At 41.7% G+C, this 26,501-nt stretch overlaps 1 protein-coding gene across 1 annotated transcript in view; it reads left to right on the top strand.

Moving 5' to 3' along the window:
* Window positions 1–26,501, top strand: part of UNC13B (unc-13 homolog B) — a 393,995-nt gene that overhangs the window by 152,605 nt on the left and 214,889 nt on the right. Inside the window, exons 11-12 of the mRNA XM_077816579.1 lie at window positions 3,144–3,482; window positions 6,483–6,573. Coding sequence (XP_077672705.1) covers window positions 3,144–3,482; window positions 6,483–6,573 — 430 coding nt within the window. The remainder of the gene's footprint in view (window positions 1–3,143; window positions 3,483–6,482; window positions 6,574–26,501) is intronic.

The raw sequence follows: 26,501 nt of genomic DNA, 5'->3' as shown, positions 1-26,501 counted from the left end.
TTGCCCATCAGACTCAGAAGAGAACTCCACAAAAGATTCTAGTGTGCAAATAGATATTGGAGAAGATCAAAGACTTGAAACCAGTCAAGAGAAGTCTCAGCTAAATGCTTCAGAAATGTTGGTTTCAGGTGAAGATCAAGTGCCTGAAGTACTTCAATTGAATGCTAATTTACAGCTCTCTTTAGAGTTGGGGAATGATGACCTGTGCCATTCAGATTTGGACAGTGCAATCGGTACAGAACAGACAATAATAACTGACCAGACATCTCTCGATTTGTGTCACTTAGATGTGGGCACTACACATGTAACAGAAGAACCAACAGAAGAAGTTGCCACTGAGGTGAATGTTAACTTCTCCCAGGTTGACCTTAATAGTGTACTTGAACTGGAACCCAGAGCTCTAACTGACGAGGCAGGTGTAAATTTGTGCCAGTCAGATCTGAGCACTACTCTTGAAACAGGAGTAGTCACTCCAGGGGATCAGGCAGATATTAATGCCTACCAGCCAGATGTGAATCGGACCCTTGAAATGGAACCAAATGTTCCTGCAGAGCTGACAGAACATTTAACAATGAATGAAACGACTACAGGAGCAGCTAGCCCCAAATATGGTTTGAATAAACAGTGTGAACCAACGAATGTTCCTCTAGATGCAAATAGTAGTAAACCTGTGTTTGAAATGCCAAGTATATCTGCTTTGTCAAAATTCAGTTTCATGTCGTCTTCTACGGAGGGTGGAAAGCTGTTTGGGTCCTTCTTCTCACAACAGCCACTTTCTGCAAGTAAAATTGCAGCAGAGCCAGGCCTCATGTCCGGTTTTAAGAAGTTTTCTTCAACTCTGTTTGAAGGAGGTAATGAAGAAAAGGTGAGTAAGACAGATAGTGTTCAAGGGGCAGTGTTTGGCAAGAAGCTAGATTTTTCATTTCCTTGGCAAAAAGACAACAAGGAGACCTCTGTCAAAAGGGAACCGGATGTGCTGCCACAGCTTTTGTCAGAACCAGATGTAAAGGTGCTGGGAACAGTCAGTGCCGATGAGAATTCAAAATCTGCTGTGTCTAATCAACTAGATGATTCAAATACTGAATCAAGTTTGTCTACTGAGCAGCCTGACATGGTGAATGCTGAACTTTCCGAAGAAGCGTCTGGAATCAGCAATATTGATGTGTCCAGCAAAAAATTAAAAGACAGAGTTGCCGAAGAATCTGAAGATCAACAAAGCACAATTTCCAATAAACTGTCTCGTCCTCCTTCCGTGGAAGAGCCACCAGGAGAGTTACCACGTCAGCAGGTTGAGTCTGAACAGGAAGATCTTGTTTCTTGTCCTGACACTGTAGCGCTTCATCCTGGATCACAGGCAGCAGATCTGAATAGCACGGAACCATCAGATAAGAAAAGGCCAGTTACAAAAGCAGCATAATAAATGGTATCAAGCAATTGACCATTTATAATGCAAGTGCTCTCTACCAGTAGATATCAAACTTTGTGTTACTGTGCATAATTTAGTCTTATCCCTATTTATGATCAATTGTTTGTAGCATTACTCGTAGTTCACATTAGCAAATACTGTTGTGTAGTCAGTAGATTAAACACTAAGTCCTTGTATCATTTTTCTCAACTTCCTCTGCTCTCCTGTGTGTTTTGTAAGAATGTAATTAGCTTACTCATGTGCTCCTTTTGTGTTCTGTCTCCGTGAATGAGTTGTTTTGAGTGTTGCTTTCAGTAGCCTTTCACAACTTAATTCTTTGCTTGATAAAAGTCGGGTACGTACAGAATGGTTTTGCTTACTTGTTTAGTGATTATATTCACTGAAAAAAACATTTGTAACACTAGATAATACTGTGCTGTGCCCAGAAAATTATATTATTTGTAAAGTAGATGTTTGGCCTTTAAATTGTTGAAGCTTGATTTGCCATTGTAGTAATTATTACAGAAATATTTAGAATGTTTTCCAATTTTTCAGGCTTTTTAGTATTTCCAAAGGTGGCAATGAAGGTATTACAGGTTAAACTTTAAGGTTGTGAGTCATTAAAATCTCTACACAATCTGCATACTTCAAGCAATGTAGGATGCTACTGAGTAAGGTTTGCAGTAGTTCACGAACCTCTATTTTGTCCTGTGTATATTCTAAATTATAATTGCCTCAGTCTCACACATGGTGGAGATTTGCTGAACTCCCATTGGTGGGCAGTGAAAGGGAAGCTTGCTCTCCCATATGTCCCTATTGTTAACTATACTATGAACAGAGGAAATCAGACTCCAGGGCTGCCAATCCAGCACCAAATGCAATTAAAAAATGTAGCATATGTGAGAATTACACATAGTGCATTAATTCCAAATGACCACCATTCATGAATCAAAATCTGTTCCCAAAGTGACTGTAACTGATCCATTGCTCGTGCACATTAAGGTCAAAACATTATCCCTCCGTATTAGGTGATAGAAAGTATTATACGTATATACACAAGTAAGATGTTTTAGTAATGGTTTCTGAAGGAAATCTTAAAATGGAATTTCCTGACTCTGCATGTGAAATTTCCATCCCAGAATGTCCTAATTTTTACGTGTGGTTTTTATATGGAATCAGTGCTTTCTAAAGAGTTCAGTAGGATTAAGATATATGCGCTCCTTCTGCTAAGAAGGATCCATCTTTCTGGTCACAGATTCTAGCAGCAGTACAATTAATGAGGCGGAAGTAAAGAGCATTTAAAATAGTGGAAGATGAGCGATCTTCCTTTTGGATTTCCACGCACACATTTCTACTCTTCTGTGTTGATTAGAATACCTTCATTGTTAACCCTGGCTGAATTTCTTTAGAATAGGGCAATAGTAAAGTGCTGGTATGATTACTGTTACAAATTTGGTTAGCATACCAATAGGCACTGCATTTCTGTCTCTATTGCTATAGTACCTACAGTAGGTTTATGCCCAATTTCTGATGCAATTTAGATTAGTTCAGGGATTACAATGGTTAGATACTGTGAGTTGATTATACACATCTAGCAAGCCCGAATATAGCCAAGCTTTGCACTAAATGTTGTGTCTTATAGTTTCCGTGCAGATTGTTAGTCACTAAACTTGCTGTTTGTTGCATGTTTCCTCCTTGCCACTGCCTTTTGACTTATTTATCTCTTACTCCCTCCCAGTCCTGCTGGAAGTAGCAGGTATGGCTCCTCATGTAACGTCAGTCAGGGAAGCTCTCACCTGAGTGAGCTTGACCATTACCATGAAAGTGCCCAGGGGTCTGAGCAAGAGGATGAACACCGGGAAGGGGAATCCAATCATTCCTGTCACAGCTCTGGCAGCTATCAGAAGGATGGCCAGGAGTGGCGCAGTGAGCAGGAGGAACACCATGAGCATCACAGTGAAACAACAGAGAAGGAAAAGGTCTGTGTGAGAGATGAGACAGCTCAAGATCATTCTGCATCCAAGTTAACCCCACAACTTGAGAAGCCCAAGGAGATCCGTGCAGGGCAGCCAGAGAGGTAAGTGAAGTGTACAGTATGTCGGTGTAAAGTAATGGAGATGTTGTAACTTACAGTGAAATCATATGCGCCGACATTCCACTTTCCCCAGGGGTGCTTGACCCATGCTCCACCCCAGGCCCCGCCCCCACTCCACCCCTTCCCCCGAGGCCATGCCCCGCCTCTTCCTGCCCCTCTCCCTCTCCCAAGCGCGTCCCTCCCTCACTTCTCCTCCTCCCTCCCAGCGCTCTCCTGCATGCTGCCAAACAGCTGATCCGCAGCTGGTGGGAGGTGCTGATGAGTGGGGCTGCGGGGGAGGAGGGCTTCCAGTGGGTGCTGAGCACCCACTAATTTTTTCCTGTGGGTACTCGAGCCCTGGAGCATCCATGGAGTCGGCACCTATGAGTGAAATGCTCGTTTTACTGTTGACATTTATATCAACTGGTTAACCCCAGAGTTGGAAGCGAGTCTGCAATGTCCCCATCTTACACTCTTCCCAAACAAGTCAGTTGATCGTATTGACATGCTGTATTCTGATAAATATCTTTATACTCAGTGACAGATGTTTGGGAAATTTAAACTGTACTTACTGGATAGCTGTGCTGCAGGCACCCTCCTTCAGTGACCTAGCAACTCATTTGCAATATTTTTTTCCTCCATTCTTGATGAGGGGTATGAGAGGCAGGCCTGGAGCAGCTGGATTGCTACTGACTGGAAAAGCTGTGTGCTTATGCCCATACTAGCAAACCAAACCTGTTTAGTGGCAGTGAACCTTGTGGCAGGACACATGTCATCCGTCCAAACCTGAAAGGAATGGAAATAAGAAGTTCAGGCATTTTTTCCCACCTTCGTATTTCATTCAACACTACCGATATCACGCTCCCTAAACCTTTCACTCCGGTCTCCAACAGCTATCAAAAAGCAATATATCAGCTTAATCAAATGTGCACTCTGATGCAGAACCTTAACAGTGACCTCCGGGTGTTTTACCAGTTGTTCATCACATCTGACTGTTAGATATTCCATGCATTTGGGAAGCTAAACCGCCTTACCGCTGCTGACGACAATTTGCAGTCCAGCACAGCTGTGAACAAGTGTCTTGTCCTATTGGAAAGCTGAAGAGCGGCTGATTTGATCATTTATGCCATTATAAATTGATCATTATTGATAGATAGTCTTGACCACTCAGAGGGAAGAAATGTAGAGTTTATCTATAAAAATTCCTACGCTTGGAACATCATTTGCATAATCAGTGTTAGTTTTCAGTAACTGTACAATTGCAATTGCCCTGTACTCTATCTGACTGCCATTATTAGCCTGTCAGAGTACAATGATTTGCATTATTATTGTAGGTTATTTCTCACTATTCATCATATGAGTAAGAAAATTTCTCTACTCTGATTCACTGCTATAATTCCTCTGCTATTGGTCCTGTATTGTAATGTTTCAACCTTTTTGCCAGTGGTGAAGACAGTCCTTCATTCTTTATCTCACTTCAGCTGAAGCAGAAATAATCCTAGGCTCAGGACTGGTCTACACACAGGTTTTGCACCAACTTAACTATTTTGCTTAGGTGGGTGACTTCCTACCAAAATAGTTAAATTGGTCCAAGACCCTAGAGGGGATGCAGTTATGCTGGTATAAAGATACTTTATTCCGGTGTAATTACTCCCTTGAATGTAGAGAAGGTTAAGGGGTGACTTGATTACAGTCTACAAGTACCTATGTGGGGAACAAATACTGAATAATGGGTTCTGCAGTGTAGCAGAGAAAGGTATAACGTGATGTAGATGCTGGAAGTTGAAGCTAGACAAATTCATTCTGGAAATAAGATGTAAATTTTTAACAGTGAGACTGATTAACGGTTGGAACAACTTACCAAGGATTGTGGTGGATCTACCATCACTGGGAATTTTAAAATCAAAATGGAATGTTTTTCTAAAAGCTCTGCTCTAGGTATTATTTTGGGGAAGTTCTCTAGCCTGTGTTTTATATAGGAGATCAAACTAGGTGGAACCTGTGAATCTATGAATAAGAATGAACTGTACAGATATAAGCACCTTTATACTAGTATAGGTAAATAGGTGCAATTTTTGTGTAGACAAGTTCTTATGTCAGAGACATAAAAAGACATCACCACTACCAACAAAAAGACTGGTGAAAAAGAGAGCGCCAAACTTTTCTAAAACTCTAATGGCTAACTTCACTCACCTCCTTCAGACTTGATCCTGCTTTCCTGTTACAAATCAGCAAAATTCTTTCCCCAGAAAAATGATTTGCTGTTTACATTGTTGTCAGTTGTCATGTGTGTCTGGCACTGTACACACAGGTAAAGACCAGGTGCCTTCCCCTTAATGCTCACCATGTAAATGGGAAATGTACAAAGGATGGACTAGTGCTATGTGAGGTAAGGGAGAGTGCGTAGACAAGTACATGGTGGGTTGTTGTGGTATAGAAGTATTATCAGCTGGAGTGTTTGAAGGACAGATGTGCACATGCCCCACCAGTCGGGGTGGTAGCAGCAGCAATGTGATAAACTGCATTTATCATGTGACCACGAACATCCCCTTTCTACTCCCTTTCTGCTGGGACTGCTTTTAACATTGCAAATCTCTAAGCAACTTGAGGCTGTTATTCTTTTAAAGCTACAAAAATATTTCTTTCCCTCACATGTGGAATTTCTCCCCTGAAAAGACCAGGAATGAGTTTCTCATCTTATAAAAGTCATCAAGTCTCAGAATAGTTGTTATATACTGTTAGAAAGCTAGGAATTTCTCCTTCCCATAGTTGCTATTTCAGTCCAATGCCTCTTATCCCTAACTGCCCTAGATTGGCATCTCCTTTACAGGAGTATCTTTGGGATTGTATGTGGCTTTCTAATGTGCTGGATATTCATGTGCCTCTTCATCTGTATTTGCATTTGCTCTCCAGTTCCTTAACAATATTGCCACATTTTGAATGAGAGTATTTCACTTTGTGGTTTTTCTATTTCTAAAATTGTTCTCATGTCTTTGTTTTAAGTTACCTTGATGAAAACGAACCCCCACTGTTTTCTCCCGCAAGAGCTTGCTGGCTCCGAGCTATTAACAAAATACGACTACGGCTTCAGGAGGTAAGGTTACATGTTACTTCACTTTTTCCTCCTTTTCTGTGCTTGCTAATTTTTTAGATTGTGGCTGGAGACTCTTTGTGGGACACCTCATAGTTTTAGTTTATACTAGCAAAATTTCAGTGAACACATCATATAAAGCTGGAATCTGTGTATTGTACTGAGACCTGGCGTGTTAGAGCCACTTAGAAACAAATGCTGTAGTAGGACTGATAGGTCAGTAGCTGGGCACTTCCGAAGGGATTTTAACACAGAAAAAAGATGCAGGATCTGTGGAAGTGCTTTCTAATTTGTATAAAATGTATTTGAAACCAACAGACATGGCTGCTAGATAATTTGGGGCTGAATTATTGATTATTTACTTTGACCAGTTCAAAATTCAGAGTGTATGTGTTTTTCAAACTATTATCAGAATCTCTTGTTAGCTCAGTACGATTGTTTCTCTTACAGTGCACAATTGTTTCTTGAGAAGCTTTACATCAAACACTTTGTAAATCTTTAATTGATATTAACGGGTGTATATCCTGACATCTCTGAAAAAGTAACTATTTTGTTAACGTTGTTGTTTAGAAGTTTAAAAGGAACAGATTGGGAGGTTTTCTTCTGCATTTGGAATATTCTGATTTGAAAAGCATAAAAAGAGTTTTCGGTATGAGTTTTACACACTTTTATCCTGTGTCCAGTCACGGAGAATATATGGTGTATTCAGTTTCTACAGATGGTAAGCTGTTGCCTGCTAGCAGAAGCACACACTTCATGTCTTCCTTTTATATGTGGTCTTTTCCTCTGTCTGCTTTGTAATGGTATGGGTGTTACAATTATATCTGCTTGAAGACTTTGATAACGTCCTGCATGGGATACAGTTGAGTACCGCTAGTAGAATTTGTACCTGTTTCCTTCGTTTCTTTTGGAACTGTTTAAAGTATGTGTCTTGGGAGACAAAAGAGCTGTTTGTCTTGTTCTTCACAGTTCCATTTTTGGCTCACCTTAGTCATAATCCAGATCCCTTTTCCACCTAATTCTTGAGATCTATGATGCATCAAATGATGGTGCTTTTACTATTTTAAGGTCAATGAAGTAAGTTCATATTTTGGATTGGGCAAACTGGGTTTTTAAGAATATGTATCAAACTTAGGGATAAAACTGGCAGGGCTTGTTGGGCACTGGTGTTGAGAAGAAAGGAAGCTTTTGTTTAACTGATGTCAGGTGGTATATATTTCCTGGATACAAAATAAAACAATTTAGTTCTGCCACAGAGTATGGAGAATATGACAAAATTATCCCTGCTGAAGAAAATGAAATGGATTGTAGCGCCTATACCAAGTACCATAGAGATTACCTTACATCACTGTGTGCCAATGGATCTCTGTCCTGACGTGGAAGGACCACTTACAGATGTGAGAGGCAAATTCTGTATCCATATCAATTCAGAGCTTTGACTTTCAGCTAATGTGATTGGTAAACAAGCCAATGGCTGATTATTACAATTCTGTTTTTTGTAAAGTAGCACATGTCCATTACCCATTGACCTGAGCTGGCAAATTCCTCTTACAGATACTGAAACTGGTTGTAGTAACTTTTGTTTGCTAATCATCTGGGTAGGAATTTGAACCATTAACTCAGATAGGAAGGGCCATATGTGGTTATCAATCCTGCCTCCCACCTAGGAAGATATTAGCCCTTGTGTGAGAGTTATACATACATCCTACAGCATCATGAGTCAGTGAGATAATAAGAGTTTAATGTAAGATTTGATAGATACAAAGAGGTACAGTAAGTTGTGAATATGCAAATTACTAAAATGTCTTCTTCCAGTGTATATTGAGTTTGTCTCTGTGTGTGTTGGTTCGTTGAACTCCTTTGAATGGAGAGTTACAGATGAGTCAAAATGTGACTTCCCCATTTCTTAGCTGGTTTGTCCCTGGATTACTGCAGTCATCTAAGAAGAATTAACTTTAATCATTCCAGAATAAAACGATGGTTTCTAGCCCAGCAAGGGCTCTGACTGAATCCTCGTACTCTCACACAGCAGGCTTGTCTGTACAGGGAAATTAATAAGAACAGCTATTGTGGTTACTTTTTCCGTGTAGGCACTCTTATTCTGGAATAACAGTGTCTGCACAGGGAGCTCTTCTGGAAAACTCTTGTGCTTTAAATTCACTCCCTGCCTCAATCCAAAGTAATTGTCAAATGTAGATGAGCCCAAGAAACTTTTGAGTTAAGGCAAATTTGAATCTGATTTTTCCCTTATGTTAGTCTGCAAATTTAAGAAAGGTATAGAATAGTATTTCTATTTCTTTTTAATAAAGAAAAACATTTAAAGACCCTATAGACATACACCTGAGTACTGAAAGCACTGTAAACATTGCTATCCAGAAGCCATTTGTCCATTTTTTTTAAAGTCAATTACTGCTTTGATATAGGGATGGTGGTGTGAAATTTCTTCCCGTACTTTAGGTAAAAAGTTAAATACATTGATTCATTCACTTTTGTTCTCAACTTTAGGCATTTAGGCCATGTTTTCCCTTGAATTTTTTCTCATAGATGCAGTTCTCTCCAAAATGGTTTTGATTTGAAATCTTCATCTTTAGCAATTAAATATACACAATTCTGTTCTCTTTAATAGTCATGTAACTGCATGGTCTGTCTTGATAATTGCTTCTATCGCAGAAACCCTCCCCCCAGATTAAGTGGCTATTCTCCTCTTCCTTCTTGTTGATCTAATAAGGATCAACTTGTTCAGTTTTGTTCAGTCTCTCTTGCTGGATATTCAGCAATTCTGAAAATTGAGCCACTTTTCTAGGCACCTAAATGAGGACTAGGGAGCTCAGCTTAAGGTACTCATTTTCAAAAATCTTGAAAACCTTGCCTCAAATAAAGAATATCCCTAAACACCCATTGAAGTCTTTTATTAAATTTGTTTCATAAATTATAGATTCTATTTAATGTGTTAATTAAGCAGAAGGCATTCTCTAAATGTTTCTTAGTTTCCCAATATAGTCCTGCATTTCAGCCAAAGATTTTGTTGCCAGAATTTCCTCAGGGGTGCGATGCAAATTAATGATCAAATACCTGCTGCCTCTCTGCTACCTGCTGTGGGCTGTGTTTTAGTTTTTGGCAGAAGTTGCATTCCTATGCTGTTGCCACATTTTTAGTGCATACTAGTAAAGAAGACCCACTCTGTCCTGTACTGTTCTCCTGTACTGGAACAGAAGGACACCTTCTAGGATTGTGTAGGAAGTTCAGTCTCTTTGGCACTTCCCATCGTTGGTGAAGAATGGTAGGCAGGGTACTAATTAGTGCCAGTTGTGATGGTACATGTTGTGAGTTGAGCACTTGTCCACTTGAAACTGGACTGAGACCCACAGGTCAACAAACAGCGCTTTGAATGACAACTACTTGCCATTATTAGCAATCTGGGTTGTATTTGAATTGGTGACCCAGAGGTGAAACTCTCCATATCCAATTCCCAAGCTCCTGACTATTCATAGTGTACTGACTTCTAATCGTTTCAGTGGAATTTGGTATATTTTTACTATTTTACTCCTGCTTGATCATTTAAAAAAAATCTTTGCAAATGTCTTTGGCCAGTACCCCAAAGATGATTAAGCTGTGCATTTCCCAAAGCATCCCACATGGTAACAGAGACGTGAGTTTAAGCTCTGTATATTTCAGTTCTGAAAATATACTTTTCCTAAGGGTTGCCATAGATTTGTTGTCACATGGAGAATTTCATCTCCATCTGCAAGACTTTTGTGTTTGCCAGATATTGTATCTGGCAGGGTTTCCTCCATTTCTGAGAAATATCACAGATCAAATTATGCAATGCTGGGAAAAAATCTGTAGAGAGTTTCTCTGCTTTAACTTCCTGCTTTCCTCAAAGATCCCATTGGTACAATGGAGAGAACAGTTAGGATAGGGATTGTTTCTGACCTTATTACAGACTACCTGCATGACCTCAGGCACTTGCATTTACAATTACACTTAAGTTACATTTCATTTCTGTGTACTTCAGATCCTCATATGTCAAATGGGAATACTATCCCATACTTCATAGGAGTGTTGTGAGGATAAATCAGTAAATACTTGGGAGGTGCTCAGATACTAAAGCAGTGGAGGGTACATAAGTATGTATGTAGACTATAACCACACTCTGCCAGATTGTTCTCTAGCTAGCTAATGGGCAGACCAGTCTTGTGCAATAGCAGAAGAAATCGCCAAGCAGAAACTTAGCCCACCATATGCCTTCACAGAGCCCCACGTGGTTTCATCACTCTGTCTGCTGACACAGCCTTTAGCAAAAGGTTGCTCTACTATGGTACTTAAGTAATCTGCATTGATTAATTATTTCCTTCTCACTGCTAGTCATTCTACAATGAGGAGAGAATCAGCAGATTTACTCTACTTGAAGGAGAGATAAATTTCATCTCCCCTGTCAGCACCTCAAAGGGTGGCATATCCACCGATTCAAATATCTACTCTCTCACTTCTTATATGGGAATACCATTTGTATTAAGTTTGCTCATCCTTATTAAGATTCTCTTAGAGACTTACCACCAATTTTTAACCTGATTTACGTAGAACATTCATGGAATTACAGCTCTAGTAAAGGGATAATTTTCCATGTGTATACAGTGGTAATAGTTCTACATATTCATTAATACGTTATGAGTTGGAATAGCTTTGGATGGACTAATCTCTGATAGGAGAAGTCAGCAGTCATGCCCTTTTTGGAAAAGAGAAATTGAAAAGTAAGAGAAAATTTCACTGCCAGAAGACAGGATACTGAGCTAGATGGATCTATGGTCTGGCCCAGTATGGCCGTTCTTATGTAAGTCTCTTGGGAAGTAGCTTTTTGGCTAGAAAGCTTTTCCCAAGGACCAGTACAACTAGAAACCTTAATTGCTAACATGATTTCCTGTATGCTTCTCTAAACATTGTAGGACACTAAGAGTCGATTTTGATTTCTTTTCACTGCCTACTAAAGAAAATACCAACCCTGAAATTATAGAGCTGGACACTTTTGTCCCATACCATATCATCATCTGGGTTGCACAGGTGTGATGAGAGCTAAATTTGACCCTAAATTAGCAATTACTCATTAGAGCTGAACTAGTATAAAGTATTGATGAAATCTTGTAGGAAATATTTGCTTTTTTTGCTGAAAATCCTGCAGATAACTATTTTTTTGAAAAGTGTGAGAACTCACATATTGGGTAGATGACTTTCCCATTAAGTTGTTCCACCTTTTGGTTTCTAGCTTCCTGTAAAACTGCAGGACCCAGATAATCTTGTATAAAATGGTGGGAAATCCTTCTGAGTTTCCTTTCTCAAGTTTGTGGAATTTTTCAGGATCACAGTGCCACCCCCACCCCAATTTCACATATGTATGGGATGCTTTACATTGGTTGAGCCAGATTATAATGCCATTAAATGTTCTTACATTGGTTGCATCATTAGAATTCTTGTATCTTTTACATTCTTAAAAATACATTTATGCATAGCTGAGATGAGTGGTTCTCAATCTTTCCCATATTGTGACCCCATATTATAACACAGGCTTCAGAAATGCCCCTCTTGTCTAGCTATAAAGAAATGTAGGGTGATTATGACCCAGCCTCCAGGTTGTGAATCCCCGTGTTAGATCACAAGTACAATATGTTCCATGATCTCTGGGCAGGTCTGTTACTACACCGCAGTGCGTTAGATAGTAAAGTAGAAGAAACCAATTCAAGTTGAGAATTAGGTTTCTACTCCAGAGCACATAAGATTGTAGTGACATCCCCATACAGCTCTGCCAATCCATCTCACTCCTGATCTGCACTACTCCCTGCTGTTTCAGTCTTTCGCTGCTGAACAGAGTGACAATTTGTGTCAAATAGATGGCTTTATGATATGAACTAGACACCTTATGTCTCATTACTGTCTCTGGATTCCCAGTTATACACTGTCTCCAAAAGTGCCTTCTTCCAAATCTGACTTGCAGCAAGAGTCCTCCACTCCTCCCGAGCAACCTGGTCACAGTAGTTCATGCGTTGTCCACCTCCAGAAGGGGCATATATAACTATTTGCCTTGGTCTGGATAAATTCATGAAGAAACTGCAGCAGGTGCACAAATGCAACTCCTTGAAAGGATGAGCTGCAGCGAGCATATTCTGCTGCTGCTCTTCAACCTGCATTGGCTGCACAGTTATGACTGTACTTAATTCACTTCAGGGTTCCAGCAGTGGTATAGAAAGCCTTTATTGGGGAGATATCAAGGACCTGCCTCTTTCTAGGGCCCACTAGAGCAGTTGTATGTTACCTTAAGATTAATGGAGCCTACATCTAATAATGGGAATAAGCCCTCTTTACAGCAGCCCCCAGGTTGTGGAAAATCCCTATAATATTGGACGAAGCAACCATTGCCAACTTCAGGTCTAAGAATCTCCTCTCTCCCATTATTCTCTCCTCCACCCCCCCAAAAAAGGCAGAAGAAAATAGTGGCACAATCCATAGGTAGAGACCCACAATTAAATGAGAAGTAGAACAGAGGAGTGACTGTACTTTTAGGTAGTCCACAGTGTGTAGCACCTATACATAGTGCACATGGTGTTCTTCTTTAGAAATGCTGAAAGACCCATCCAGTAGTGGAATAGATTAGTTACTCTACATCAGAACTGGGGTGGAGTGGGAGACACGGGTTGTGATTAGAAATCCTCACGTAACCAGCTTCTAAAAATAGTGTAGGCTTTCAGGAAAGCCAGACTTAACACTTTTTTTTAAAGACTTAGTGTAGGAGTCGGGGGTTCTGTTTCCCAGTTTTGTAAATAGATGAAACAATCTGTACAAGAAAAGCTGCACTACACTGATAGCAGTGGGTCCTGACTTTCAAAGTACCGGGCTTTAAAAACAACCCCCCCGCCCCCACCAAAAAAAAAAAAAGTCTAACAAGTAGCACTTGAGAGATCACAGAAGGAGCATGAACTATTAATATTGCACTAACGGACCCTTAATGTCATTCTTACAGTTTTAAAAACAAGCCGTAGCAAAGGCAGGAAACTGTTCTGGCATATGCTGTCTTTTTATCACTTAGTGCTGTTTGTCTCCATTTTTCCTTTTATCCATATGTATATATGGATTTTGTCACACAGCATATTTTATTATGTGTAGGGGGAGATGCCATGCATATTTCTGTGGAAACCTGTGTAACTGCATAAGATTGTCATTTAATCAGGAGCTAACTGGAGCCTTCAAGTACTGTGTAAATGGATTTAAATAGTCAAGAGAAGTATTTTTCTGGTTTCTGTGCATGTTACTTATTGCAAAAACTTGCACCTGGAGAACAGGCTATTATTAATCATGTTTACTACAGTCTTAGTGCCTAAGGACCAGCCAAGGTCAGGCCACATTGTGCTAGGCACTTTACAAACAGAGGAGTAGTATTATTCCCTGTCCTGAAGAGCTTACAGTTTAAATAGACAAGACAAAGGTATAGGAGAAAGGGATAAAACATACAAGCTGAGCTATCAATGTGATGGTAGCACATGTCATGTTAGTTTTGTTGTTGTTGGGGTGTTGGGTTTAGTTCAGGGGAAATTACCTGAACAGAAGGACCAGGTGAGGGGAAGAGGGGGAGGAGGACAGAACAGGTGAGAAGAGGAAGATATAAGGGAGAGGTGTAGACTGAGCTTGAGGTGAAGAAACTGGGAGTTAGGGAGAAGGGCATTGGAGTAAACAGGCAGTCAGGCCATAATGGCCACACCAAAGGTCCACCTAGCCCAGTATACTGTCTTCCGACAGTGGCTAATGCTTCAGAGGAAATCATCAAGTGATCCATCCCATGTTGCCCATTCCCAGCTTCTGGCAAAAGAGGCTAGTGACACCTAGCAGGGCAGGGACCTATCCTCCATTAATGTTTCTAGTTCCTTTTTGAACCCTGTTATAGTCTTGATCTTTGCAACGTCATTTGATAAGGAGTTCCACAGGTTGACTGTGTTGAGTGAAGAAATATTTATTTTGTTAGTTTTAAACCTGCTGCCTATTAATTTCATTTGGTGACCCCTAGTTCTTAGAATCATAGAATATCAGGGTTGGAAGGGACCTCAGGAGGTCATCTAGTCCAATCCCCAACTAAATCATCCCAGCCAGGGCTTTGTCAAGCCTGACCTTAAAAATATCTAAGGAAGGAGATTCCACCACTTCCCTAGGTAACGCATTCCAGTGTTTCACCACCCTCCTAGTGAAAAAGTTTTTCCTAATATCCAACCTAAACCTCCCCCACTGCAACTTGAGACCATTACTCCTTGTCCTGTCCTCTTCTACCACTGAGAATAGTCTAGAACCATCCTCTCTGGAACTCCCTTAAAGGTAGTTGAAAGCAGCTATCAAATCCCCCCTCATTCTTCTCTTCCGCAGACTAAACAATCCCAGTTCCCTCAGCCTCTCCTCATAAGTCATGTGTTCCAGTCCCCTAATCATTTTCGTTGCCCTCCTCTAATTTGTCTAGGTCCCTCTGTATCCTATCCCTATCCTCCAGCGTATCTACCTCTCCTCCCAGTTTAGTGTCATCCGCAAACTTGCTGAGAGTGCAATCCACACCATCCTCCAGATCATTTATGAAGATATTGAACAAAACCGGCCCCAGGACCGACCCTTGGGGCACTCCACTTGATACCGGCTGCCAACTAGACATGGAGCCGTTGATCACTACCCGTTGAGTCTGACAATCTAGCCAACTTTCTATCCAACTTATAGTCCATTCATCCAGCCCATACTTCTTTAACTTGCTGGCAAGAATACTGTGGGAGACTGTGTCAAAAGCTTTGCTAAAGTCAAGGAACAACACGTCCACTGCTTTCCTCTCATCCACAGAGCCAGTTATCTCGTCATAGAAGGCAATTAGATTAGTCAGGCATGACTTGCCCTGGGTGAATCCATGCTGACTGTTCCTGATCACTTTCTTCTCCTCTAAGTGCTTCAGAATTGATTCCTTGAGGACCTGCTCCATGATTTTTCCGGGGACTGAGGTGAGGCGGACTGGCCTGTAGTTCCCAGTTATTGTGTTATGAGAAGTAGTAAACGACACTTCCTATCTACTTTCTCTCTACCAGTCATGATTTTATAGGCCTCTATCTTATCTCCCCTTAGCTGTCTCTTTTTCCAAGATGAAAAGTTCCAGTCTTATTTATCTCTCCTCATATGGAAGCCGTTCCATACCCCTAATCATTTTTGTTGCCCTTTTCTGAACCTTTTCCAATTCTACTATATCTTTTTTGAGATGGAATGAGCACATCTGCACACTGTATTCAAGTATTCCCATCTAAACGAGGAGTTCGTTACTAATTACTGTAGTTCATTGAGAGTTGCTCTTCCCATTGGGTCTGAGATGATACACAACAAAGGATCCTACTTCTGTAATTGGTTTTTTTTGGGAGAGGCAGAAAATTGGCGGCATCTCTGAGATCATGTGTGCTGTTGCTGCTGCACAGAGGGGAATTGTCTGTGATACCAAAAGTGTTCTCTTCTGCTTAACAACCAGTGGGGCCACTGGATGATCAAGATGCTAACATAGTACTCAAGGAAGATAAGGCCATTGCAGAGAAACTAAATGAATTCTTTGCCTTGGGTCACAGCTGAAGATGTGAGGAGGATTCCCAAACCTCACCCATTCTTTTTAGGTTACAAATTTGGGGAATTATCCCAAGTTGAGGTGTCATTGGAGGTGGTTTTGGAACAAATTGATCAACTAAACAGTAATAAGTCACCAGGACCAGATTAGGGGTATGGAACGGCTGCCATATGAGGAGAGATAAACAAGACTGGGACTTTCCAGCTTGGAAAAGAGATAGCGAAGGGGGGATATGATAGAGGCCTTATAAAATCATGACTGGTGTGGAGGAAGTGAATAAGGAAGTGTTGTTTACTCCTCCTCATAACATAAGAACTGGGCTCTCCAAATGAAATTAATAGGCAGCAGGCTTAAAACAAACAAAAGAAATATTTCTTCACTCAACACGCAGTCAACCTGTGGAACTCCTTGCCAAATGACGTTGCAAAGGCCAAGACTATAACAGGGTTCGAAAAGGAACTAGAAACATTAATGGAGGATAGGTCCATCAATGGCTATTAGCCAGAATGGGCAGGGATGGTGTCCCCAGCCTCTGTTTGCCAGAAGCTGGGAATGAGTGACGGGGGATGGATCGCTTGATGATTCCCTGTTCTGTTTCTTCCCTCTGGGGTACCTGGCACTGGCCACTGTCGGAAGACAGGATACTGGGATAGATGTACCTTTGGTCTGACCGAGTATGGCCATTCCTATGTTCTTAATAATCAGTAGGAGCAGATGAACCCCTTATAGAAATAAAAGATCCTCATTTCTGGCAAATGACCCTCCAGATAAGGATCTTAGAAAATAAAAATGTGGGTGCGGCATGTGAACAGGCTTTTCTCTCAATGGGATAACTTCCAACATTTCCCAGGGTATTTCAGCAGCCTGTTCAGGGAAAGAATTGCAACTGAGCCCACCTAAATGAAGCTTCTGATTTTAGTTTTTGGAAGCTTTATTTTTTTTAAGAGAGTTTGAAAAGGGCCAGCAAAAAAGTCAGGCCAGCAGCAGACTTGTAATCTTTGTTGATGTGGTGGTAACAAACCTGTCAAAATGGACGGGAATTCAGTGACTGATACAACCATGGACTGGTGTATCAATTAAATCTCAGTCTCCACTATTTTATTTAACTTAGTTTGTTTTTAACATGCTTTGATATCACATAACAAAATACCAATTACATTACATAAATTACATTTATTTCTCTATAATTTGTCACCATACTTTTCAACTTTTTCTGCGTTTTAAAACCAAATTTACTTTCTTTCCACATAAAGCAATCAATATCTATCTCTGCCACCTTAGCTTATTTATGTAATTTCGTATGAATTAATACTTTTTTATAGACCATTCTAAATGTTATCCCATTTTTTAAAAATCTTCCTGGTTTTTCTTCATCTCTCATTGTTTTGGTCGCGGCAAATTGAAATATATACATATTTTTAGGGACATGTGTTTAAAGGGTACTCACAGGATTCAAAGGTGGTCACGTAGAAGTATCTCTAGGCCAGCCAGCATATTGTGTCTGAATTTTGTTATGCCTAGTTCAGGCCATAAGCCCTTTAAAACATGCACCATTCTCTACATATTTACTCCTGGTGGAATTCTGCATGAAAAAATTATATAATCACATCAGTTTCAATTATTTTTGGTCATTTATTTCAAAATACCTGTCAGCAAGTATGTCTGTAACAATACAGATGACGAAAAAGATTCAGGAAATGTTTTTTGACAAATAGATTCCTTACTAGGTATATTAATACAGCACTCTGAGTAATGATTCTGTACTGCCTCCACCATCACCATGTGGCCCTGCACCTCCTTCCCCGCTGTGGCCCTGTGCCTCCACTCGCATTCAGGACCTGCCCCAGTTTGTCCTCCCCTATTAGCCCTTATGAGCCCTGTCTGACCCCCAGTAGGCCCCCACTGTCTCCCCATAGCCCCTGTCTCCTAACCAGGCCTGACAGACACTGTGAAGAAGGCAGGCTCTTTCTCTTCCCTAGCTGGCTGCTGCTGTCTTCTATTGCTACAGCACCCTCTGGCGGGCAAAAGGCAGAACTGCAGCAATGTTTCGGCAGAGCCTTTTTTCTGCAGTCGTGCAGAATTCCCTTGGGAGCAACATGTTGTACAGCACTAAGCACACTGGTGCTTAACCCATGATCATAGCTAAAGTCCCAACTTGGCTCACAATTGTAATAACTAGTGAATACATAAGTACCAGGAAGCATGACTTTCTCATTCTAACATTAAACTCATCTTTCATCTTTATTTGAAAGGAAGGGTAGGCAGATTCAATGACTTGATAACACATGACCAGGATTGACATACTGAGGAGGGAGTGGCAGAAGGATGTTTCAGAATTTGCTTTCTAATTTGTGTCCACTTTGGGTACACCATGTTCTTCCCTGCCTGAGGCAGTAATCTGCCACTGTATCTCATTCAACTTAATCTTTTAATCAACCGCAGGTACAGTAAATTGCTGTGCATTCCCTGTGGGGTTTAGGTGACTCTTTTTGTGGTGGGTTTGTATCCTTTTATAGAGGTTTACTGCAAGTCATTTGCATTTTTCATATTAGATTTCTTGCTGATCTGAGAAGATGTCAGACTAGGTTATGAGATTAATATTCATCGCCAGTGTAGGATTCAGACCTATTCTGTGGAGCTTGTCAAATCTCTACTGAAAGTGTAAAAGCTGTGTCTGGCTTCATTATTTATTTGATAGTGGGACTTGGTGCTGTCAGTTATAATGTGACGCAGTCCTTCATCTCTGTGTGGCGCACATGTTAACTAGATCCGCAGAGAAAGCGATGAAGAGAAATGTGTATGTGTGTACTTCACAGATGAATCTCTAGAGGTTATTCAATTATCTTTAACCAACTGGTGTCTGTCGTCTTGGATGGAATAATTTTATGGAGAGTATAATTCTATAGAAAAGATGATTACCATGTTTGATCCCAAAGCTATAGTAGTCTTAAAATGTGCACTCTAGATCACCCTGTTGTGCAAATGAACAGAGAAACCATTTAGGCCTGGTCTACATTTAAAATTTGGGTCAATGTGGCTGTGTGGCTCATGGGTGTGAATAATCCACACCCCTGAGCACTGTAGCTAGGCTGACCTAATCTCCGGTGTAGATGCAGCTAGGTAGATTGAAGAATGCTTCTATTGGCTGTGCTACCATTGCTCTGGGAGGTGGAGTTCCTACAGGGATGGAAAACCCCCTTCAGTCTCTGTAGTCTGTCTCTACGTGATGCGGTTACAGTGGCACAGCTACAGTAGCTTCCTCTTTTTATGTCTGCTCCTCACTGTCCCCAGTTCATGGAGTGCACTCCTCGTTCTTTTTCACTGAGCACCCACCTTTGTGTTCTGTTCTCACCTAAAACGCACAGAACCAGCAAAACGTTTTATACCAATATACACCAGTCTAGTTCATTCCTTCTGCTGGGGTTGCTATGTGCCACATGTTCTCCATTTCTCTTAGTTTGTAAAATCAGTCTTCATTTTGTGTCTTGTGTAGTGCTGACTGCCTTGTTAGCATTTATTTGGACATAAGCTTTCGTGGGCTAAAACCCACTTCATCGGATGCATGCAGTGGAAAATACAGTAGGAAGATACTACACAGAGAACATGATATACAAGATATACACAGAGAACATGAAAAATGGGTGTTACCATACCAACTATAACAAGACTAATCAATTAAGGTGGGCTATTATCAGCAGGAGGAAAAAAAACTTTTATAGTGATAATCAGGATGGCCCATTTCCAACAGCTGACAAGAAGGTGTGAGTAACAGTAGGGGAAAAATCAGCATGGGGAAATAGTTTTTACTTTGTGTAATGACCCACCCACTCCCACTCTTTATTCAAGCCTAATTTAATGGTGTCCAGTTGGCAAATTAATTCCAGTTCTGCAGTTTCTTGTTGGAGTCTGTTTTTGAAGTTCTTTGCTGGACTGTTGTGACTCTTAGGTCTGTAATTGAGTGACCAGGGAGGTTGAAGTGTTCTCTGACTGGTTTTTGAATGTTATAATTCTTGACGTTTGATTTGTGTCCATTCTTTTGCGTAGAGACTGTCCGGTTTGGCCAATGTACATGGCAGAGGGGCATTGCTGGCACATGATGGCATATATCACATTGGTAGATGTGCAGGTGAACGAACGTCTGATGGTGTCCCTTGAATAGATATGTGGACAGAGTTGGCAACGGGCTTTGTTGCAAGGATAGGTTCCTGGGTTAGTGTTTTTGTTGTGTGGTTGCTTGTGAGTATTTGCTTCAGGTTGGAGGGCTGTCTGTAGGCAAGAACTAGCCTGTCTCCCAAGATTTGTGAGAGTGATGGGTCGTCCTTCAGGATAGGTTGTAGATCCTTGATAATGCGTTGGAGAGGTTTTAGTTGGGGGCTGAAGGTGATGGCTAGTGGCGTTCTGTTACTTTCTTTGTTGGGCCTGTCCTGAAATAGATGACTTCTGGGTATTCTTCTGGCTCTGTCAATCTGTTTCTTCACTTCAGCAGGTGGGTATTGTAGTTTTAAGAACGCTTGATAGAGATCTTGTAGGTGTTTGTCTGTGTCTGAGGGATTGGAGCAAATGCGGTTGTATTTTAGAGTTTGGCTGTAGACCATGGATCGTGTGATGTGGCCTGGATGAAAGCTGGAGGCTTGTAAGTAAGTATAACGGTCAGTAGGTTTCTGGTATAGGGTGGTGTTTATGTGACCATCGCTTATTAGTACTGTAGTGTCCAGGAAGTGGATCTCTTGTGTGGACTGGTCCAGGCTGAGGTTGATGGTGGGATGGAAATTGTTGAAATCATGGTGGAATTCCTCAAGGGCTTCTTTTCCATGGGTCCAGATGATGAAGATGTCATCAGTGTAGCGCAAGTAGAATAGGGGCATTCAGGGACGAGAGCTGAGGAAGCGTTGTTCTAAGTCAGCCATAAAAATGTTGGCATACTGTGGGGCCATGCGGATACCGATAGCAGTGCTGCTAACTTGAAGATATACATTGTTCCCAAATGTGAAATAGTTATGAGTGAGGACAAAGTCACAAAGTGCAGCCACCAGGTTTGCCGTGACATTATCGGGGATACTGTTCCTGGTGGCTTGTAGTCCATCTTTGTGTGGAATGTTGGTGTAGAGGGCTTCTACATCCATAGTGGCCAGGATGGTGTTTTCTGGAAGATCACTGATGGATTGTAGTTTCCTCAGGAAGTCAGTGGTGTCTCGAAAATAGCTAGCAGTGCCGGTAGCATAGGACCTGAGGAGGGAGTCTACATAGCCAGACATGGCGTTGTGTTCTGCACGGCTGAGGTTATGGGGCAGGTGATGCTGCTTTTCCACAATTTCAGCCCATGCATGTCGGCGGAAGCACTCTATGTAGAAGTCCAGTCTGTTGTTTCGACTCTCAGGAGGAGTCCACCCAGAATCGTTCTTTGTAGTGTTGGTAGAGAGATTTCTGTGGATTAGTGTGCTGTTCAGAGGAGTGTTGGAAATATTCTTTGAGTTGGAGACATCGAAAGTAGGATTCCAGGTCACCACAGAACTATCATGTTCGTGGGGGTGGAGGGGCAGAAGGAGAGGCCCTGCAATAGGACAGACTCTTCTGCCGGGCTAAGAGTATAGCTGGATAAATTAACAATATTGATGGGTTTCAGAGTAACAGCCGTGTTAGTCTGTATTCGCAAAAAGAAAAGGAGTACTTGTGGCACCTTAGAGACTAACCAATTTATTTGAGCATGAGCTTTCGTGAGCTACAGCTCACTTCATCGGATGCATACCGTGGAAACTGCAGCAGACTTTATTACCTATTGTCCTATTACCAGCAGGACAGTGGGGTGGGAGGAGGTATTGTTTCATATTCTCTGTGTATATATAAAGTCTGCTGCAGTTTCCACGGTATGCATCCGATGAAGTGAGCTGTAGCTCACGAAAGCTCATGCTCAAATAAATTGGTTAGTCTCTAAGGTGCCACAAGTACTCCTTTTCTTTTTGCCAATATTGATGGGTGAGTTAAGGGAACCACTGTTGTGACCTCTTGTGGCATGTAGTAGTTTAGATAGTTTAGTGACCTTTTTCCTTGGTAGAGAAGCAAAGTGTGTGTTGTAAATGGCTTGTCTGGTTTTTATAAAGTCCAGCCACAAGGAATTTTGTGTGGAAGGTTGGCTTTTTATGAGAATATCCAGTTTTGAAAGCTCATTCTTAATCTTTCTCTGTTTGCTGTATAAGATGTTGATCAGGTGGTTCCGCAGTTTCTTTGAGTGTGTGTGGCACAATCTCTCAGCATAGTCTGTGTGGTATGTAGACTGTAATTTTTTACCTTCAGTGCTTTTGGTATGATGTCCATCTGTTTGCATTTGGAAAGGAAGATGTCTGTATCTGTAGGAGTTTTTCCATGAAATTGATGGATTTCCACTTCATACGGCTTAATTCAATGCCTTACATGGTGACAGGTTTCTCTGTGTGTGTGTGTATGTATGTATGTATGTATATATATACACAGTAGGAAGATAGATATAGATATAATACAGTAGGAAGATTTATCTATCTTCCTACCATATTTTCCACTGCATGCATCCGATGAAGTGGGTTTTTGCCCAGGAAAGCTTATGCCCAAATAAGTTCCTTCATCTTTAAGGTGCGACAAGTACTCCTCGTTCTTTCTGCTGATACAGACTAACACGGCAGCCACTCTGAAACTTGTGGGGCATTCACAGTCGTAACCAGATCAGCCACACCATCATTGGTTCGTTCATCTGCACGTCCACCAATGTAATCTACGCCATCGTGTGCAGGCAATGCCCCATGTACGTTGGCCAAACCAGACAGTCCCTACGTAAAAGGATAAATGGACACAAATCAGATATTAGGAATGGCAATATACAAAAACCTGTAGGAGAAGACTTCCACCTCCCTGGACACACAATAGCAGATTTAAAGGTAGCCATCCTGCAGCAAAAAAAACTTCAGGACCAGACGTCAAAGAGAAACTGCTGAGCTTCAGTTCATTTGCAAATTTGACACCATCAGCTCAGGATTAAACAAAGACTGTGAATGGCTCGCCAACGACAAAAACCATTTCTCCTCTCTTGGTGTTCACACCTCAACTGCTAGAAGAGTCTCTAATTCTCCCTGATTGAACTAACCTCGTTATCCCTGGCCTGATTCTGGCTTGCATATTTATAACTGCCTCTGGAAATTTCCGCTACATGCATCTGACAAAGTGGGTATTCACCCACGAAAGCTTATGCTCCAATAAGTCTATTAGTCTATAAGGAGCCACAGGACTCTTTGCCACTTAGCTGGTGGTGTACTGGATGATTGTAGCTGTTATGTCTCATTACAGAAGGGGATTGTATATCCGTTCCAGAGCTTTAGTTTGGATCTAGTTCCAGATGTAATGACTTAAAATAGTCCAATCTGGATGAGTCAAAAGCTGCTTTGTGTCTTGGTCTTTGTCTGCTGCTCTGGCCAGGTCACATACTTCCTGTAATCCTTTCACTGACAAGAATCATAGAATATCAGGGTTGGAAGGGACCTCAGGAGGTCATCTAGTCCAACCCCCTGCTCAAAGCAGGACTGATCCCCGACTAAATCATCCCAGCCAGGGCTTTGTCAAGCCTGACCTTAAAAACTTCTAGGGAAGGAGATTCCACCACCTCCCTAGGTAACGCATTCCAGTGTTTCACCACCCTCCTAGTGAAAAAGTTTTTCCTAATATCCAACCTAAATCCCCCCCACTGCAACTTGAGACCATTTCTCCTTGTTCTGTCATCTGCTACCACTGAGAACAGTCTAGAGCCATCCTCTTTGGAACCCCCTTTCAGGTAGTTGAAAGCAGCTATCAAATCCCCCCTCATTCTTCTCTTCCATAGACTAAACATCCCCAGTTCCCTCAGCCTCTCCTCATAAGTCATGTCTTCCAGTCCCCTAATCATTTTTGGTGCCCTCCGCTGGACTCTTTCCAATTTTTCCACATCCTTCTTGTAGTGTGGGGCCCAAAACTGGACACAGTACTCCAGATGAGGCCTCACCAATGTCGAATAGAGGGGAACGATCACGTCCCTCGATCTGCTGGCAATGCCCCTACTTATACATCCCAAAATGCCATTGGCCTTCTTGGCAACAAGGGCACACTGTTGACTCCTATCCAGCTTCTCGTCCACTGTAACCCTAGGTCCTTTTCTGCAGAACTGCTGCTGAGCCATTCGGTCCCTAGTCTGTAGCGGTGCATGGGGTTCTTCCTTCCTAAGTGCAGGACTCTGCACTTGTCCTTGTTGAACCTCGTCAGATTTCTTTTGGCCCAATCCTCTAATTTGTCTAGGTCCCTCTGTATCCTATCCCTACCCTTCAGCGTATCTACCACTCCTCCGAGTTTAGTGTCATCTGCAAACTTGCTGAGGGTGCCATCCACACCATCCTCCAGATCATTTATGAAGATACTGAACAAAACCGGCCCCAGGACCGACCTTTGGGGCACTCCACTTGATACCGGCTGCCAACTAGACATGGAGCCATTGATCACTACCCGTTGAGCCCAACAATCTAGCCAGCTTTCTATCCACCTTATAGTCCATTCATCCAGCCCATACTTCTTTAACTTGCTGGCAAGAATACTGTGGGAGACCATGTCAAAAGCTTTGCTAAAGTCAAGGAACAACATGTCCACCGCTTTCTCTTCATCCACAGAGCCAGTTATCTCTTCATAGAAGGCAATTAGATTAGTCAGGCATGACTTGCCCTTGGTGAATCCATGCTGACTGTTCCTGATCACTTCCCTCTCCTCTAAGTGCTTCAGAATTGATTCCTTGAGGACCTGCTCCATGATTTTTCCGGGGACTGAGGTGAGGCTGACTGGCCTGTAGTTTCCAGGATCCTCCTTCTTCACTTTTTTAAAGATGGGCACTACATTAGCCTTTTTCCAGTCATCTGGGACCTCCCCCGATTGCCATGAGTTTTCAAAGGTAATGGCCAATGGCTCTGCAATCACATCCGCCAACTCCTTTAGCACTCTCGGATGCAATGCATCCGGCCCCATGGACTTGTGCTCGTCCAGCTTTTCTAAATATTCCCGAACCACTTCTTTCTCCACAGAGGGCTGGTCACCTCCTCCCCGTGCTGTGCTGCCCAGTGCAGTAGTCCTGGGAGCTGACCTTGTTGAAGACATAGGCAAAAAAAGCATTGAGTACATTAGTTTTTTCCACATCCTCTGTCATGAGGTTACCTCCCTCATTCAGTAAGGGGCTCCACACTTTCCTTGACTTTCTTCTTTTTGCTAACATACCTGAAGAAACTCTTCTTGTTACTCTTAACATCTCTCCCTAGCTGCAACTCCAGGTGTGATTTGGCCTTCCTGATTTCACTCCTGCAAGCCCGAGCAATATTTTTATACTCATCCCTGGTCATTTGTCCAATCTTCCACTTCTTGTAAGCTTCTTTTTTGTATTTAAGATCAGCAAGGATTTCACTGTTAAGCCAAGCTGGTCGCCTGCCATATTTACTATTCTTTCTACACATCAGGATGGTTTGTCCCTGTAACCTCAATAAGGATTCTTTATAATACAGCCAGCTCTCCTGGACTCCTTTCCCCCTCATGTTATTCTCCCGGGGGATCTTGCCCACCAGTTCCCTGAGGGAGTCAGAGTCTGCTTTTCTGATGTCCAGGGTCTGTATTCTGCTACTCTCCTTTCTTCTTTGTGTTAGGATCCTGAACTCGACCATTTCATGGTCACTGCCTCCCAGGTTCCTATCCATAAATCTTTGTCTTTGCAAAACTATGCTACACCCTGTATTTCTGCTCTTTTTTTGTCTTCTACCTCTTCCTGGCTTCTTCACTCTATCCACAATTTACACTTAATAATCAAGCCTGGACATTATCTTCCTTTATGTTCTGGGCAGCACCTGACACCTTATTTCGGCTATTTTTGCTGCTGCCTATGAGCAGAATAAGTATTTATGTTGCATGCTGAGTTTCTCTTGACACCCTAGCTTTTGACAAAATGCCTGAAAATGAAGGCTTTATATGGTACCATGACGACTTGTGGGTACTTAAACCCAGAATATTTTTCAATTTATTTGAGCATAAGCTTTCGTGAGCTACAGCTCACTTCATCGCAGTATGCATCCGATGAAGTGAGCTGTAGCTCATGAAAGCTTATGCTCAAATAAATTGGTTAGTCTCTAAGGTGCCACAAGTCCTCCTTTTCATTTTGCGAATACAGACTAATACGGCTGTTACTCTGAAACCAGAATATTTTTGTAATTCAGGAAGACAGCCTCCCACTACACTCAAAGCTACTTTCTCATATTTGTATACTTTCCCAGCCTACAATCTTAACAAGTTCAAAATATTTATT

The sequence above is a fragment of the Eretmochelys imbricata genome, chromosome 5, assembly GCF_965152235.1.
Source record: "Eretmochelys imbricata isolate rEreImb1 chromosome 5, rEreImb1.hap1, whole genome shotgun sequence".
Taxonomy (NCBI): Eukaryota; Metazoa; Chordata; order Testudines; family Cheloniidae; genus Eretmochelys; species Eretmochelys imbricata.
Note: the sequence above shows the minus strand (reverse complement) of the source record. Positions and strands in the feature narration are given on the sequence as shown.